Source organism: Motacilla alba, chromosome 4 (genome assembly GCF_015832195.1).
Source record: "Motacilla alba alba isolate MOTALB_02 chromosome 4, Motacilla_alba_V1.0_pri, whole genome shotgun sequence".
Classification (NCBI taxonomy): domain Eukaryota; kingdom Metazoa; phylum Chordata; class Aves; order Passeriformes; family Motacillidae; genus Motacilla; species Motacilla alba.
In genome coordinates, this window is record NC_052019.1 from 40,312,574 (window position 1) to 40,326,555 (window position 13,982).

A 13,982-nucleotide genomic window follows, 5' to 3' on the forward strand; every position below is an offset into this window, starting at 1 on the left:
GGTGCCTCTAGCCAATGAGACACAAAATAAGCTAAAAAGAAGAGTCAGCAATGAAACCATACTGTTTCAAGGCCAGCTTTTACAATACCATCAGGGAAAAAAGTGAGTGTTTCCAGTGGAATTAATCTGTTTTGCACCCAGATGGGCAGGTGGGGGAAGATAATAACCAAAAAAAAAAAAAAAAAAAGCCCAAAAAATCCCCACCACAATTCCAGAATATTTTTTCAAAAATTAGTCAAAATTTTAACCCAAAATTTCTAAGATTTAAAAAAAATGGGATCTGAGAGTTGGTATCAATCAGAGACATCAAAGATTACATTGGTTCATCAGCTACCTTAAAGGATTCCCTCTTTTCCTCTCCTGCCTTTCTGCTCAAAATTACATGCCCATGAATCTAGGTTGTTAAACTCTTCTGCTTATTTTATTTTTTCCTTATGGTCCTTTTCAGTTACTTTGTGCTTTTAAGATACATTCATGCTTACATAGATAAAATCTACTGCCTGTGTTACCTCAGATTTTCTTTTTCATTGGCATTGGCAATATCCCAATGAAAAATTTTCATCATACTTCATCTGTAAAGCAAATGCAAAAAGTAACCTAAATTGGTTCACAGGCAAAACTCTCCATAAAATCAGTGGTCTGGATTTATAACGTTGTGTATTTTGTTTCTATGCTCAAGCACCATTTTTTCATTCCAATAGATACCCTTAACTTTAAAGTATTTTCACACAGCTGCAGTTTCAATGGGGAAGAAAAACACCACTGAAGTAAATAAAGCACAATGGAAGAGCCTAACTTCTTTACTTATTTTAAATGCACTGCCAGTGGCATTTAAAAGTGGCAGGAATTGTCATCTCGACTCAGCTGACAATTACCATGCATGAAACACCAAACCCAAGGATCTCTTGAATCTGCAAGCTCTGCACTCCCCTGTGGAAAGCATATGAAATTGTTCTGAACATTCCACAAATGCCCCTGAGCACCAGCAGGTGATCCAGACCTTCTCAAGCCCATCGTCAGGTCTTTCACACAGAAAGAGACACAAGTCTGCAGCTCTAAGTTTACATATCTAGAAACTGGTATAAGGTTTGCATTTGTGAGAGCTCCTCAAGTTTGCTTTTCTCCTACCATGGGCATTTCCATCCCTGAAAGCCTCCCTCACCTTAAGAGGAAGCAAAACAACTCAGGCTCACTGAAAACATATTCAGGTCATTTGACACTTTCAGCTTCATTGTTATCTTGTCATTACAAACTTGGAAGAAAGCCTGGTAGCACCAGACACACAACACTGAACTTCTATTTTTGTTTTCAAAAGATGTCAGCGTAATAGATTAAGTCCCTTAACATTTTATCAGCTCTGCAAAAACAAAATTCCAGTAGCACTGAAATATGACAGGAACAACACCAGACACCAGCCAATCTCATCATTTGGAAACTGTCTCCTCTTCTATTTCCCAACACCTCAGATACTGTCATGATCAGTTTCAGACCTCAATAAACTCTTCAATTACTCAGCAAAACAGAAGATGGATGGGATAAAGGATAAATTAGCTGTAAAAATAATTTTACGTATTCATATCCAAAGAAACCTGTACGCCTTTTTTTTTCGAACTCTAAGGACGCTTTTGGGTGACATGTGCTCTGAATCACAAATTTTGCTGAAATAGCAGGTGACATCGCAAGGCCCATCAATTTATGGCTCAGATAATTCAGCTACAGCTAGAGCTGACTGTGTCTGAAGTGATGAAGTCAGACTCACTTGAAACCTGCATGCCCTGCCTGCCAGCCAGCCCTCAGGGAGCTGGGCTCAGCCACAGCCCCACCGCAGCTCCAGCTCCTCCAGAACCTCATAAGGAAGCCTGCAACGACCCACATGAGCAAGTCCTGGATTTCACACATAGCACTGACCATCATACCAACAGGAGATGAGCAAACTCAAGGTAGATAGCCAGATCAGGCACTCCCAGTAAAATGCTACCTCTTGTAAGCAAGATTTTATCTTCACTCGGAGTTTGAGTCTCAATAAATTACCAGTCACACAGCCTGTGATAAGCCTAATTTTCTGCTTCCAGGTAACAGTAAACATCTCCTTCCAAATGGACAAATGCAGCCTTTTGGGTAAATGCATACAGTACAAAGCAATTAGTTTTAGTTTCTCAATGTCTATTTAAAATTCATTGTGAGTAATTCATGATAGCCACACAGTCATAAATGGACTGACATCACTACTACTTCCAGCTTCCTCCTTCAGCTCAATGAGCTCAATCTTTCCTAGATTAAACCCTAAGATCACACTCCTTCATGCTTCAGTTTCAATTGATGGGACTGAAATGCTGAACCAAGGCATTCAAACCAGACAGAGGACAAGGCAGCAGGGGTCAGCCCAAAACAGTACCACCCTCTATGCCTTCCCAGCAGCCCTTAGAGATAATCATGAGCATGGCTCCAGAACACCACCAGCTTGATACAGACACACCAACACAAGAAATAGGTCACAGGAAAATCCAGCAGCAGCAAAAATAGTGAAGTTTTCTATTCAGGACATGGAGTTCCAAGGGCAAACTAAACCCAAAGTATGCACTTCCAAGTAACTTCTTAAACAGACTTAAACAGATGTTCTCTGAAACGCTAACCTGGGAAGTTATTTTTCTCTACGAATGTCTAGTGTATGGTCTTGGTTTCCATCACAATGCTGCAAATCCTTAGCCATAAGCAACTCAGAACCTGGAAAAAGCTAAATAAGCTCCACACAGCTCTTGATCAACTCCCCCTGCAGCTTAAACAATTAAACTAGCAGTTTCCGAAAGTACAACTCTGAGCCTCCCACAAGTCCATTGCTCTAAAATTCTGTTTCCTGCTCAGGGAAAAAAAAAAAAATTAATCCCTTTTTAGGGGATTTTATAATGGTTTAAATATTTGTATATATTGATCACTCTCAGTTAAAATCCCAGTTTCATTCTGTTATCTCATAGGTGTCAGCCAGTAATAGCCATTATTAATAAACTCTAAGTTGCAAATATATGAGTCATAGTGAGAGAAGGATTTTATCATTGTGATTAAAGCTATCAGCATAATTTTTACTAACTCAAAAGATCAATCAAAGGCAATTCTGTATTCACAATATAAATACACCGTCAGTTAGATATATATAAACCACACAAAACAGCATGATTCAGACATCACAAAAATTAGGAAGTATGTTTCAGATACATAAAGCTCTATAAATGCATGTAGATAGCCAAGGGCTCTGCTCCAGCACCATTACACTCACATTCATTACCTGTCAAAATAAAAAAGTCTGCCAAAATCTCTAACAAATTTTATCCTGAAAGGTTACTTTCATAAGTTAATGAGGATTCACTTGGATGAGGACAAAACATTCTGCATAAACTGAGTTTTGCTATTGCTTTACACACATTCAAAAGAAGTCCACAATTTGTTCAATGACTCTCCAGTATGATTAGATATTCCATTCAATTTTTTAAGTTGTTTTAGTATGGGAAAAACCAGAGGGCTAAACCATCAATATTTAAACACATACATCCCTTTTAATTTTGAAAATCGTGAAAAATAAATGTTCTTTCACCTTTCAAACTTAAATCTTTTAATTAGAGGAAAAAGCTTAAATAATTGCTCCTGTATGTAAAATCTGTGAACTTGCCAAAGGGAAAGCAGCTCTCCACCCCATATGAGGCAGTGAGGGGAGAATTGGTTGGATAGTAGCAGGGAAGGAAAAGAGCTGCAGGAAGGAAACAGCAGATGAGCAAGCAGTGCAAACTAAAGCCTGGTTTGAGGGGGGCAACCAGCACAGCAGGATGCCTGAGCAGCACAGCACACACTACCCAGATGGGCTGGGAAGCATTCTAGGAGAAAAGCAGAAATCCCCAAGTACCAGAGGCAACAGTCTGAGAAAAACTGCCCAGCAATTCTGCATTTTGTTGCTGCTAAGAGAGAGCTGCATCCTCTGGTGGTGGAGGCCAAGAGCAGGCACGAGGTGAGCTGTGGGAGATCCAGGAGATCTCCCACAGGAGATCTCTTTTGGTGTTGCAGCTCCCATTTAAGCAACACGAAAGAACCCAGTAGAGTCTACACTAGAAGCAAAGTTCTGGTACAAAAACCACACAGGAGCTCCAAGCAAATGACCAAACGTGGTGAGAGCATGCAGCAGGCCAAGGCAAGCTGGAGGCCATTCTAAAAGACATTTTGAGGTACTGTCACATAGTTGCTGTCAGTGGCCATGTGAAAACACAGAAAAGCCAGGACAGCCTGAAGGGAATTGCATTTTCTGCTCTTTTCTGGAGTTCATACATAAACCTCATTCTACCATGTGAACTGCTTCAGGGTACAGATGCTCAGGGGAAATGAGGAGGGGACTGAGTGTTAATTTGTGCTAGTTTGATGGTCATGGTGGGAGAAAAGAATTAAGGAATGTTTAGTTTAACATAATATATGCTTGATATGTTAAAGTAAATGAAGAAGGTTGTAAATATTAATAGGAAAAATGGGGGGAAAGAGGTAGAAGGGAAGAGGGATGATCTTCCTTGTATTAAACTGTCAAATTTCACCATTTTAACTTACAGAAATTAAATAGGAGAACAAGATAAAACTTTCTCTTATGTCACCAAATAAATGGCAGCTTTAATTGTTCAGAGCACAATTCTTTAAAACCATGGACTGTATATTTTCCCAAAATAATAAATCAAAGACAATAAAATCCAGGCTTATCTTATGAACAGTATTTGCTAGCTGATGGCTTGGAATTTGAACAAATACAAGCTAAACTGTATTACAACAGGGAAATAAAATTAAACTCCTGCTATTTTCAAAAAAAAAAAAAAAATAGACACTGTTTAGATGTTAAAGTTTCCAAAGCTAAACACTCAGTTGAGGACTTCATGTATTCCAATATCCCATCTTGAACAACTTATTTTTTAAAATTTGTAATTAAAGACTTGCCCAGTAGCTAGTTACAAGTAATTTTACAAGTCATCCAGTGCATTATAAAACTTAGTCAAAAATTGGCAGCTTTGACACTCTTTTTGAACTGTTTCAACAGGTATATATTTTCCCATATCTCATATCGTACAAAGCTGGTTCATTTTGGATTGCTGTACTATTTTTTATTTACATGGGTTTTAGTAGTATTGCTGCTGTTACTGTCCATTTTTTTATCTCAAATGCTGCTTCCAGTAAATTACTCTTATCCTAACTCATGATATCTGCCTTTGTGTCTCCCACCAGAGAGGGGAGGGGAGTGACAGGTGTCTGGTTTGGGAGACTCTCAGTGAGGGAGGGCACTAAATTAGGCTGTGCTGCTTCTAAGCCACAGCAGTGCAAAAGCAGGGGGGTAGTAATTTCTTATGCTTTTAGACATCTTCATGGTGGGGGAAAGGGGTATTTTTTAAAACATTCTTCTCCAACTATATATTAACTATCTGCCAAACCTAGTCTCTCTAATGAAAGAATTTTAAATGGTATCTTAACACTAGAAATGAAAGCCATGGGCACAATGATTTGGAAGAAAGAAATACAGTAAGTTTACCTGACATGACATATACAAGAAAAGAGCATTTCCAGTGTTACTCACCAACCAGTCTGAGGGATGCTATATCTAAAACTAACGCAAGTGGATGCTATATCTAAAACTAAGGCAAGCGAATCAGCTAATAGAGGACCCAAATGCAAATAATATGCTGAGCAGAGGCAGTCAAATGCACTAAGGTACTTGCAAGCGTCAGCTCGAACCTAGTGAGAGCCCTCTATCCTTCTTTACAAACTCACATGCCAACTGCCACAAAGTTAAGAGTAACATCGAATTCTGCACAGGACTGAGAACAAACCTGCAAAGTTGTAGGCAGATTTGTCCACTAGGTCTAAATTATTCTGAGATATTAATATTGCTCTGGCACGTAAAGACATTCATTTCAAAGGAGTGAAATCAAAAAGGAAAAAAACCCAAATGCTCTTGAAATTCAGGAGTTGGGGTGGAATTGGTGGGATGACAATGTGTATCTTATTTTAAATTTGGTCAGCTACTGCCCAGCTGTCACCATGCACCATGATATTTTATGAACATCCTTTTGCCAGGATTTTTTCTACTGAGAAGCTGAGAAGCCTCAGAGGAAAAGAAAAACAATAATTATCTGCTGCTGTGGAATGCAACAGGTGCATCTTTGATTGGTCCATGTGAGTTGTTTCTACTTAATGACCAATGACAGTCCAACTGTGTCAGACTCTCTGGTCAGTCATGAGTTTTTATTATTCATTCCTTTCTATTCCTTTCTAGCCTTCTGATGAATTCTTTCTCTCTATTATTTTAGTATAGTTTTTGTATAGCACTTTTGATAGAATATATTTCATAAAATAATAAATCAGCCTTCTGAAACATGGAGTCAAGATTCTCATCTCTTCCCTCATCCTGGGACCCCTCGAACACAACCACACCCAGCCATTATTCAATGAAGGTGAGCTTGAGCAGGTCAGGAGGACAGGCATGGGGAAGCCCTCAGTCTGAGCAAGATCAGCAGCCCAGAGAACCTGTCCAAAGGGATTTACTGCAAGTGCATGAGGCAGGTTGGGAAAAAAAAAAAAAAAAAAAAAAAAAAAAAAAAAAAAAAAAAAAAGTGAGAGAGAGAGAGACTAGTTTTAAAGTGGGGGGAAAAAATTAGGAGTTTTGGATGGTGAGATGCTTAGGGGTGAATTACATTTGGCTCTGGGAAAAGAAATTTAGGGAAATGAGAACTTTCTGAGTCAATTGGATTTGGAGAAAGGAACATACTTCTTGCTTTCTACATATTTGATTGCTCCTACACAGACTTCTTGGCTCCATCCTGCTCTTAATCACAAGCTACACATGTTGCAAATAATATCCTAGTGGCTTTTTGGATGGGCAAAGACAAAATGGATTAACCTGAAAAAAAGCCCACATTAAAATAGTGTAAATATTAATTTACTATTGCAAATCTAGTTTACTCAAATGACAAACAAAAATCAAAATTAGATGATCTTACTTTGCAATGTTTAGGGCTCTTCCTATCACTTGATGTGATGCATGAGGATGTGCTCGCTTTGCTAGACCCTAGACAGTTCATTTCAGCAGTAATAGGACATCAGGATGCACAAATTATGCAATGCTCAAAAAGACTCTTGAAGTTTTTACTCCCGGTACATGCAAGTAGTCAGTTTCAGCAAACACTTATCCAGTGTTAAGAAGACTTAACTGTCTTCTGTCCACTTTTGACACTACCATTTAGATTCCAGAACCTTATCAGTTCTTTCTGGACAGCAGCCTTTTCAGTAAGTCTCACTCCCTTTTTTTTGAGCACCCTAAAATCTTACTTTAGCATTTCCACCAACCATTCTCTTCTGCCTGGCATGCATAACTGAGCAGTTTGCTATTTCTCTCCCAGCAGTTCACTGGCAGCATAAGTAAAGCTGGGAAACTTAATTTCCATCTCAGGCCATTTTTTCACTAAATAAATCAATCAATAAATCATTTATTAGCCACCAATATTCCAGATCAGAAATTTCACCTGGGTGCCCTCTCACTTTTGCCAAGTTTCTTATTCATGGATGAGCCCAAAGCCCAATTGCAACATACTCATTTAGAAAGAAAAAACCCTGATTAACCTTGTCCTAAATTTAAATAAGGCACTCATGTACCATTCAATGACTACAGCTTCTAAGCACAAAGCCCCTCACTAGAAAAACTCTGGTTTTACTCTCCTGAAATACTTTTTATCTCATATAATTAAAGTTTCTAATTTTGCTTTCATGGACTTAAGTTATCTTTTTCAATTGACAAATTGTCTTTCTTGCCTTTGCTTCCCAACACACTACCTTTGACATCTACTTGACTTCACCCACAACTGTAAAACCTGTTTGAATCACAAATTCTATGCCTGTATTTCACAAAGGTATTAGACACTGTCCCAGATGTCATTTTACACATTTCTCCATGTGAGCAGCACTTAATGCTCTGCTTACTGCCACAGGATCTGTAATTTTCTGTTTATCTACCAGGAAGAGTCTCAAGCTCATTGTTTATTTTACTAAATCTGACCTCTCTTCAAGGTGCCCAAGTGAGTGAGGCACAAGCATTGCTGTATTTCAGAGGAACAGAAGATGACTATATTGCCATGGACTATATACAGCCACCCTACGTTAATTCAGATATTGTACATCTCTTCTCCTGGTATCTTAAGGTAGCACTTTCTGCCAGCTTTTATCCTAGCATGCCTGCTCATGGATGACATGTGGGACAATTTTCATTCTACCAGAAGTAGGGCTCCTATAATCTGTTTTTGTGCTACTTTTTCAATAATCAGTTTTGCACCTTCAGCATTAACTATTCAATGGCACATCTAATACATCTTTTTATCAGCAGTGCCTGACAGACACAAGACACTTGGTTTCACCAAGAACATGCCACCATCATCAAATGGAAGTCCCAAGACTTGCACTGCTCTCCCACTGGAAGGCAGATTTGAAGATCTAATGTCTCATACACCAACCAACGCTAGCCATGAAGTGGCTTCCCACCTTTTAAAATTGAAAAAAAAAAATCCAATTCTTTCATTATCATGATACTATACAGAGATGGGTCATTCTTTCACTCTGCCTTGCACAAATTTTATTACATGTCATACACTTCAAAGCAGCCTTCTATGGTAGTCTGAATGAATATGCATATAGCCAGCATTTTAAAATAATTCTGCTCTGCTTCTATTAAAATGATCAAGCTTAGTCACTTTTGTCTAAAATCCTTGCAACCACTTGCATTTTTTCCATAGCTCAAAATTTATTTTTTTTCACTGAAGCAATATAAATGCTGAGTATCTCACACTCAAACTTTTTTTTCCATCTAAGAAACTGCTCTTCATCGAAAATCCATTTGCATGATGTTATACAGAAGCAGTAAAACCTGCAGTAACATGATCTAACCCTATTCTAAAACATGCACCAAAGATTTGTGCACAGTAAGTAAAGGAAAACATCCACATGCAAATTCTAGTGCATCCTATAATTTGAAGTATGATTACTCACAGGAAGAGACTACTCAGCACGTCACTCCATTTGTCAGGTTTTTAGTGGTTTTATTTTTTTAAATCAACAACATCTGCATGACACTTTGGACAGCTATACACTGTCCACAAAGATGGACCTTCAATTCTAGCTATGGGCATTAAACAGTTACCAGAGCAACCAAAGGCAGGAGATGTGTGTTTAGATTTGTTCTTCTGTGATTCATTAAATATAAAACACTGCCTTTTAATTCTAAAAATTCTCTACATCTCATGATTTATGTTTATAATATAGCATGCAGTACCTTCATAACTGACATACCTGCTCCTTGGAAGAAACATGGATTCTTTAATGAAGACTGAACCAGACAGCAGGATATACCAACAGGTACCAATATCATCAGGGCTGGAATAATAATAATAAAAAAAGCACAGTTTAAAACACTTGATTTAAATTACTCACAGCAGTACCAAATTTGCACTACAAAGAACGTCAAAGAAGCAAAAATGCTCCAAACTATGGAAGGAAGACACAATTCAATTATTTAAAAAATAACTCCATGAAACTATTCTAATTTACACCAGCAAACATATACATTATAGGAATGCTCAATTTCATTTACTTGACTTAATTAAAAGCATCTATCTATTCATTTGGTAACAGCCCAATTTAAATTAAATATAACTGTAAGTGATTAAAGGAAGCCAAGCTACAGTAAATATACTGTATTGTATTCTATCAAATGCATTGAACAAGAATGACAGTTCTTCAGTTCTTGCTGAAGCATCTTTGCCTCTATAAATAAAGGCATCCTTTCCCAATACTAGCCATCTTCTTCTCAAGCCTTTCTTCAGGACAGAAATTTTCCTTTCTGCATCAGCATGCCTTTCTACAAGGCAAGAGACACTTGCAGATGGTAAACCTACATCACATTTGCCAATCATGATCTGCTACTGCAAAGCACGGCCCCTTTCACATCTCTTCCTGGCACCAGAATAAATTCCCAGCAGAAGGGGCAAAAACTTTCCTTTCCCCTCTCTTCAACCTGTAGAGTTGAAGGAAGGAAGAAGGAAGGAAGGAAGACTTGGTCATCCAGGCACAGTTCATTCTACTGTAGATTCAGATGTTGCTCCTTGAGTAATACAAAATCCTTTTCATATGCTTAGACTCTTTTTGGGTAAGTGAGTTCAAATAATGTTTGGACAAGAAAATAATAAAGATTAAGGCTACTAGAAATATCTGCAGTAGAAGTCTCATTCCATGTTGACAGTCGGTGAGAATCTCTCCACTGTACTTCAGTTTCTACCACTCCTGCTTCTTCCAGATAAACTGACTATTTGAATTCATGACTAATGGAGTTCATAGTTATGAACTGTGTGAGCATTCTTATGGAAAACCACATCCCCAGTGACACAAAGAGATGCAGATTACTTAATGAATTTGTAGCACCTTCATTTTTTAAATTATATGTCTCAAGTCTTTAGCAATAACTAGGTCTACTTCAAGTAAGAACAGCCCATATCTTTTAACAATGGTGACAGCATAATATTAAAATCTAATCTTAAATCTTAGTAGGCAATGTACATGGTGCATTTTTCATCTGAAGAACTGCAATTTAAAAAGTACATACACAGAGCTCCTCAAAACAAGTGTGCAAGCCTCAAAGAGCTGAGAGCAAACCATCCAATCTAAAAACATGTTCCATTTTCATTTTCCACTGTATAATATAAGCATGAGAAAGAAAGGAGAGGAACATAGAAAATTAGGAGAGGAAACTAAGGGGACACAATCTATGGCCAAGAACAGAGGAACTGAACAAGAAGATGGAGACTGTATGTCTTTTCTTGCAGCCAATGTCCTGACCAGTGAAGTGATCCTGGTCACCTACACACACCAGAAGTTATAACATCTTCAAAACCAAGATTTCAGGAATACTTCTTTATACTGACAGGCCATAGAGAACAAAGCATTAATACAGTCCCACAGCTAAAACAACAGCATTTTCATTCACATAGCTGAAGTGTTTTAAGCTGCCTATTCTGAAATGTGCCTCGCTTGCTTGCTTCTCAGATGGGCCTGTATCACCCTCAAACTTGTTGGTCTAGAAAAATCAACACTGTGCATAAGTGCAGAGAACCAGGTTAAACACAAAAAACCCAGCACTTCCAACAAAAATATCATTCCTAAAAACATTAACATGCACCTAAGTTAAGTTACACATCTTCAGACATTCCTTCTTTCCCCACAAATCCTATGCTGACAGGCATACAACAGCACTGCTGCTGAACTGCAAGTCTGTTATGTGTTTTATTATGTTCTTTAATACCTGTCATTCTACATACAAATAATCTGGACTAATTATCACAGTTAAAAGTTTTTGAAATAGAAATTTTCAGCAATGGATATAGACAAACTGATTACTCAAATACCTGGGAAGTAACTGTATTAGAATGTGAATAATATTTTTTCCATATGGATTACAGCACATTATATTATCACATAATAAGTTTTGTGGTCTTGGGAGTGGTTTTTTTTTTCCTTTCCTTTTCCTAAAATCTGGCAGTTTGACCAAGTATTAAAGTGTAGTCTGACAGAACAGAACCTGGGCTCACAGATTTTACAATTCTAAAGTAAAAGTAATCTAGAGATCTTCTCATGCTTCAAGAAAGGCATTCCAATGATAAAATAATTGAAGCAGAAAAAAATTAAGCCAATAGAAAGTATTTTAACTTTTGTAAACCTACTAACATCCAAGCTTTTATTTTCCTCATTTTAAGACCTGATTAATTTTAGAAATCCTCTCTCAAATCACCTATTTGTAAGGGGCTCCAGGTATCTCTGCTCATTGGAGATTTTTTAACTTCAAAGAGAAAAGCAGCTACTGGCTTTCACAAGCACTAGTCAGTATATATAATACATACAGTCGGTACATTCAATACGAAAATGCTTGAGGCTAGTTTTGAATCTACCTTTGAATCATTTAAGAAACACCTAGAATGATTATACATTCAACTGCAATGGTTTGATTTTTTCATATTTAATCACATGCAGCATGACTCTTCACTCAGTTAATCGTCCGACTCTTCTTTTTGCCAATTCACAGGTTTATTCTCTTTCTCTGCAAGTTGGGTCTTCAAAAGTTGTTGGTACTTCTCACTTATCTGTCACAAACATCATACTTTTTCCACTTTGTAGATAATCAAAATAAGCATCTGCTCATTTGACAGCTAAAAGAACTGATTAAAAAAAATAAATCAAACTTGAGGAATACCATGTAACTGAATTTGTTTTCCTTTTGCTTTATGTGTAGTTAATAACTGTAGTTACATTTGAGTAGTTACATTTGAGAATTGTAGTTACATTTGAGAATTTCTAAGCTCTAAGCTATTTGAATCATGCATATCTACTGAACTCAAGACTTCAGTTATCTAAATTTAAAGAAGTTTCAATATTGCTGTGTCACAGTAGTGGAATATTACTACAGAATGTGTATTCAAGGTATCTTCCCTGAAATACATTCTGTATTCTTCTAAAATTTTGTCTGTTATCCAAAACATCATAAATATTTCCAAGTCTTCAAGAGCAAAGAACACAGATAGGGTATTAATTCTCTTCATTTTTACAACTAGTACTATCTTAATATAGTCTTGAGCAAAACATCTGAAAAAATCCCGCAAGTATAGCAAACACATTTCTTTCTCCAGAATCCACATGATTCCCTAAGAAAAAATAAAAAAAAAAAAAGGCAAATGAAACACTGATCTATTCCTTTCATATGAAAATATATTTAACTCCTGCACTTTTAACATTTGTTATACTCCCAGCTGATTAGAATTAAGTCTCAACAAAGCCATTTGGCAGCCAGCTTTTGCTAGACAATACTGTCACGAGAAACACGTGCAATTCTTTCATTTTAAGGATTCTGGGCTTTCCACAATCCTATTCAAACATCATGTGGCTTTCAATCAAGCTTCCATGTTTTCTGTACTATGTTTGACATTTGTTCATCAACAATGCATTTGCATTCTTCAGGACTTTTGTGCCTGTCATGAAAGAAAGAAGAAACTATAGAAGAAGCAGATGCTGAACTACAAAAGTACCTCTTCAAGCCACCTGAGGACTCATACAAATACCATTTTACCCAACAGAGAAGATTTGTATTCAAAAGGTTTCCTTTGCATTCACACTTTACATTTTGTTTTAAACATTAAAACTGAATTCTAGAGAATAAGCCTAATTGTAAAGTTTTCTTTCACTGCTAGAATAGTGCCTACCCCTGGCAGCCCGCAGAACAATCTAGAAACTTTATTTGACCTAAAGATATTTCTGCTGCTGAAGAGACAACAGCAAATTGTTCTTAAAAGGCTTTATTGCAGACAAGACACTTCCCTGACTGGGTTTGCACGAGGGCATTAAGTCCACATAAGCACTTCATCGGGAATTAGCTGAAGCAGGATTGATGCTGATGACCTTTCCACAAAGGCATCCACAAAGGCATCCTTCAAGAGACATGGGGGTTTTTTCAGCTTAGGAGAGTTAAGGGGAAGGTCCATGGCACCTGTCAGTCAAGCTGATGTAAAAAGTAAAGACATCTGCTGAGGTAAGGTCTTTCCTATTACTAGTGTAGTAAGGATGCCACTCCTGTCCAGCATCACCGCAACCACTGAAGCAGCAGCTGTCACACATGAGGAGACTGGAAGCTCCATAAAGCAATGGAGCTGGTGAAGGCTCTGGAGCAAAGTCCTGGGAGGAACAGCTGAGAGAGCTGGCTGGGAGTGTTTAGCCTGGAAAAAAGGAGGCTCAGGGGAGACCTTATCACTCTCTACAACTGCCTGAGGGGAGACTGTGGCCAGATGGGGGCTGGCCTCTTCTCCCAGGCAACCAACAATAGGACAAGAGTTAGCCTCAAGTTGCCCCAGGGGAGGTTTAGATTGGATATTGAAAGGGTGGTCTAACAT

General features: G+C 37.8%; 1 protein-coding gene across 8 annotated transcripts in view; it reads right to left on the bottom strand.

The window, feature by feature from the left end:
• The window catches only part of RAPGEF2 (Rap guanine nucleotide exchange factor 2), a 186,773-nt gene that overhangs the window by 101,320 nt on the left and 71,471 nt on the right, over positions 1–13,982 (bottom strand). For all 8 annotated transcript variants that reach the window (XM_038135129.1, XM_038135123.1, XM_038135127.1 and 5 more), the window contains exon 4: positions 9,346–9,429. In XM_038135129.1, coding sequence (XP_037991057.1) covers positions 9,346–9,429 — 84 coding nt within the window. The remainder of the gene's footprint in view (positions 1–9,345; positions 9,430–13,982) is intronic.